Source organism: Benincasa hispida, chromosome 2 (genome assembly GCF_027475165.1).
Source record: "Benincasa hispida cultivar pf3 chromosome 2, pf3_genome.v1.1, whole genome shotgun sequence".
NCBI lineage: Eukaryota > Viridiplantae > Streptophyta > Magnoliopsida > Cucurbitales > Cucurbitaceae > Benincasa > Benincasa hispida.
The window spans coordinates 67,312,975-67,317,645 of NC_143479.1; the positions used below are offsets into that span (position 1 = coordinate 67,312,975).

General features: G+C 32.3%; 1 protein-coding gene across 2 annotated transcripts; it reads right to left on the reverse strand.

Annotated features, from left to right (window-relative positions):
- Positions 1-1,092: 1,092 nt before the first annotated feature.
- DPD1 (Polynucleotidyl transferase, ribonuclease H-like superfamily protein) lies at positions 1,093-3,552 on the reverse strand. Of its 2 annotated transcripts, none has more exons than XM_039022569.2 (4): positions 3,318-3,552; positions 2,041-2,705; positions 1,702-1,913; positions 1,093-1,602 (listed from the first exon to the last, which is right to left on the reverse strand). In XM_039022569.2, exons 2-4 carry the CDS (start codon positions 2,625-2,627, stop codon positions 1,397-1,399), a joined length of 1,005 nt encoding a protein of 334 aa, XP_038878497.1. In that variant the 5' UTR covers positions 2,628-2,705; positions 3,318-3,552; the 3' UTR covers positions 1,093-1,396. The 2 variants fall into 2 exon arrangements, with proteins under 2 accessions (XP_038878497.1, XP_038878496.1); XM_039022568.2 differs by having other exon boundaries at positions 3,293-3,520.
- Between the last annotated feature and the right edge of the window lie 1,119 nt (positions 3,553-4,671).

The window sequence follows — 4,671 nt, forward strand, 5'->3', positions numbered from 1 at the left end:
CATGGCACATAAAAAATTTGTGCAAGGTTCAATTTTTGTTCTTGAACTTTTGTGGATGAACTAAAAACTTTCAAATTTAGGGAACTTGAATAAGTGTTGTAATTAATATCTCCTTCGAAGAGTCTTACTTCTATGAACAGACTAGTAAACCATACTAAACTAACAAAATACTGAAAATATAGTTAAAGGAAGGTTCAAAGCCTCTAAAGTTAATCTAATACCTAAATCCAATTAATTTAAATCATCATATAATTTTAGAACTTTTTTAGTACAACAATTGTGAGATGAGGATTAAACCATCGCATGTGAGATAATAACTATAACTATAAAAATACTCATAAGTAACGACAATTCATTTTGAAGAAAATAAAATTCTCCTAATTGATAGTATTAGTTGAAACTCTCTTTTAAATATAGTATTTAAATTGCCACACTTATACAAGTTGAGAATTTGAAATGAATGAAGTGAAAAGATTAAAGTTAAAAATTGATTCACCCAACTAAATTGAAGGGTCTAAAATCAAAGCTTTTTCTTAAACAGTATTAGGGGATAAAATTGTAATTAAAGTTACTAATTTGATTAAAAAAACAATCTTTTTACAATATGTGGAGTGAGGGATCGAACCTTAGATAAATTCATATCATACCAGTCGAACTATGCTGATGTTGGCAAAAATAATTCAATTGATTCAATTTAATAGTCAGTTTTTGGGTTTGGTTTTAAAAATGAAAATAAAAATGAAAAAATTGATCTCCAAGGCTTTTTTGCCCTAAAATACTCCATCAACTTTAGCCAAAACCACCTTTTTACATCCCCAAGCTTCAGTAGGATATATTTAAAATCTAAAAATATTAATCAATAGAAATATCCATAATTCATATTTATAAGTCAAAATCACCTTTTGTCAGGTTCAAAATAACTCTCAATTTCAAGTCAATTTTGATGGAACAAAAATCATGTTTAAAAGTGAAACCAAACATTCAATTCATTTTAAACGATTGAACTTAATAAAAGTAAATTCAATCCTTGGACAATTCCTCGTCACAACACAGCCTGAACGTAGTTCAATTCATCAGCCATTTCCAGCAATATCAAAACAGAACACACATCTTCCTTTCATATTTCTTGATAAACAACTGTTTATCTCAGTATCCATTCAAAGCAAGGGAAAAAAAAAAAAGAAAAAAGAAACTATATGTCATGACATTTCAATTCAGGCACTAGTTTTTGGAGAATATGGACATCAAGACAAATCTGCTGACCAGAAATAAATTGGCCCAACATTTTGCTAATAAGAATGAACTGAAGTTACAACAATTAGTAAATAACAATACAACAAAAGCACGGCTTGATCACTATGTTAATAAGATTGATTTGTGCACATAACTTAAGAGACTAGTTTTTCTTCTTATTAATTAGATCTGAAGCAGTGAAAGATCTTTCAATGAGATCTGAGATACCTAGCTTGAGCTCGAAAGTAAGCCTCTGAAGAATCAACGACAACGACCTCACATCTGACATTGCTCGGTGAGCTGAACCCACCAGTTGTATATCATAATACTCACGAAGAGCTTGTAACGATATTTTCGTAATCTTCGAATCTGATCATGATATTGCCATCAATATTACATTACATCACATCAATCCTTTTATTCACAGATAAACTAGAGCAAGATAACATGTGGAAAGGGAAAACTAACCGGAGGACTTCATCAATTGACGGGCTAAGGGAATACTATCGAAAAATCGCCAATTTGGAGGAATATCAAAGGAGCAACGGCTGAATTCCTTGAGTAAGAAGGGCACGTCGAAGGTACGAGCATTATGAGCTACCAACAATACATAACCATCAGGTTTCTGTTTCTGACGGCTTTCGACAAATTGTAATAAAATTGGAATAAGTTCCTTCATCCTATATGAACATAGAAAAAGGAATGTTTTAATATGCATATGAATATATGATTGATAAATAACTATAACTAGCACTGAACTGAATGGACAATATAAGAGAAATCAGATTACAACAAATGTTTTGATACCTTGGAACATCGGGTCTACTGACCATATGGTTTGTAATGCCATGTACAACTGAATTTGGAATATAGCACTCTGGATTTATTAATGTTTGGAAGGTGCTATTTTCTCCTCCTGAAAGATCTTGAAGTGCAATCTCCACTATTCTATCGAGGTTTCTACTAAAACCTGTTGTTTCAATGTCGAAGGTTATAACCGTCACCGGGCGAGCTAATTCCTTGTTCTTAATAATTAATTGTTGAATATCACAATATTGAAGCTTCTGAGTTTCACTTTTCTCAGACTTATTAATGCTAACTGTACAGCTTGTTGAGATCGATTCCTCAAGGATTTCATTCCTGATATTGGTTGGTTTACTGCTAGGGTTGGCTTTTGCTTTCCTCCCTGCCTTGGTGGTCATAGATTTTCTGATCCATCTCTTGTTCTGCCCTCCTTCAAGGTTATAGATCCTAAAACCAAGTTGATCATGCCAAGAACTATGATAACAATTCCTGTTCAAAGGATGGAAGTTTTCCCTCCAAAGATTAGCTAAAGTAGGAACTCCAAATTTCGGAAATCGCAAGATCGAAAAGCACATTGGAGCTAGTATCATTTGAATTCACAACACAACAAGAGGAAATCTAGACAGAAAATCCAACAAAACCCAGCATCGGAAGCAAATTTCTTCAACCTGTAGATAATGAGGTGACAAAAAATGCATAAGACCATATCAAACCAAGAAACAAAAAGGGATCAACTTTAATTTCTTCACATTGATTATTAAACAGAATAACCCGAATAATAAACAAAAAAAAAAAAAAAAATTGAGAACACCAAATGATCTCAAAAGAACAAGCACAATTAAGTCAAGACAAAAAATTTGATAAAAAAGGTTGAATTTATATATCACGAGCTCATTCAGGCCTTTTCACAAACATTTTGTAATCAAATCCAATTGGCCAAGAACACTCCCAACTCCCAACTCCCACCATCTCCAATCCTTCCCCAATACTCCACAAAATCATTTATAACTAGAAATCAAAGAAACCCAAAATCAAACAACGCAAAACCAATTGATCGCTCGCACTTAACACGTCCAGATTAAAAACTGCTGCATCAGATTGGAAAAAATGGGTTACGGCGGAAACAACAATCGAACCATTTAATCATCAAGCAACATCAAACTATTTACTTTCGAATTACAAAAGAAAACAACATCTTCCCCCTTTTTCCGTATTTTGAATCATTTTTTTTTCAATGCAGAAACAGGGAACTTACAGAGCAAGCGAGAGAAAGAACTCGCCTGAAAGGAAATCTGAGGGAGGATTATGCTGCATTTGAAATTCAACAGAAGAAAGTAAGTTAAAAGAGAAAAAGAAGGGCTATAAATCGTGGGGAAGAAGATGGAGACGTGCTTTTCGGAGACATGGAAATCGGAAGAAACTGCTGCTTGGATTTTTAGTTTCGTTGCTTCTTCAATTATTATTCTTCAGACAAAAATAAAATAAAAAATAAAAATCAGACATAGCTTAACTTACGGATCGTGTGATTTTTTCTTTCTAATTTTAAATGTTCTAACACTTTTAAGGTCCAGGGTTAAATTATGATTTATATAATAAAAAATTTAATTCCTATTTTGGCTTTTTTTATTATTATAATTTTACCCTAATTTGTGTACATATTTGATATCTTTATATAATTAAGGCCATGTCTACCTCATGTTAAAGGTAATCAATCTATCAATGGTAATGTAAAAAGTGGACATCAGTTGATTACTTTTGTTGTTGTTTTACCTGTGTTCCACAATAGTAATGAGTTGTGGGGTCCATCTCAAATTTTGTAACTAATTGAGGAATGAAGGGTGCTTTAATCCGATTATGATTGAAAATTACACGAGACCCACTATATTTACCGTTACCGTTACCATTTTAATAAAAATTATGAATCTGCCACATTTATTGTTACCTTTACCATTGTTGTTACCATTACTGTTAGGGTCAAGTAGTAATAGTAACGTAACAGTAACAGTAAACTGTGACAGATTCATAATTATAGATGAACACGATTAGAAGCAATTTATTTGTATTTGCAATTCAAGTCTATTACGATTCAATCGTTAATGAAATCCTTAAATAATTCATTTATTCGTGCAGTGCTGTGAAGGGTCAATTCTATTGAGTGAAGAAATTGAAGGTTGTTTTTCAAAGGTAATTCTTAAGATCATATTTAATTCCAGAGCTTTATTATTGTTCCGTTTAAAATTCATATAACAAAATTGAGGGAAACAATGATCACACGCTTCAGCACAAAGAATCCAATTTCTTTAATTAGTATTAGAGCCTAATTTTTATCTTGATTTTTTGTTTTGAATTTTAAAGAATGGTATGGTGGGATCTTTATACATTTTGATGTATGATATTGGTTTGCATAATAGATGTTTGCAAGATTGGAACTTAGTTTAAAATTTATTTCATTGATATGATCGATGTAACGGCCCGGTGTTTTGGGCATTTATATTCTATAGTCGAGTCTGTAAGTCCGATTCATGATTTTGGAAAGAGTTGCTGAAGATGGAGATCAAATTTGGAGCAAAACGGACAAAGGATCGAAGCAGAAACTTGCATTTTGTGCTAGAGCGTAAGCACAATGTTGTAACA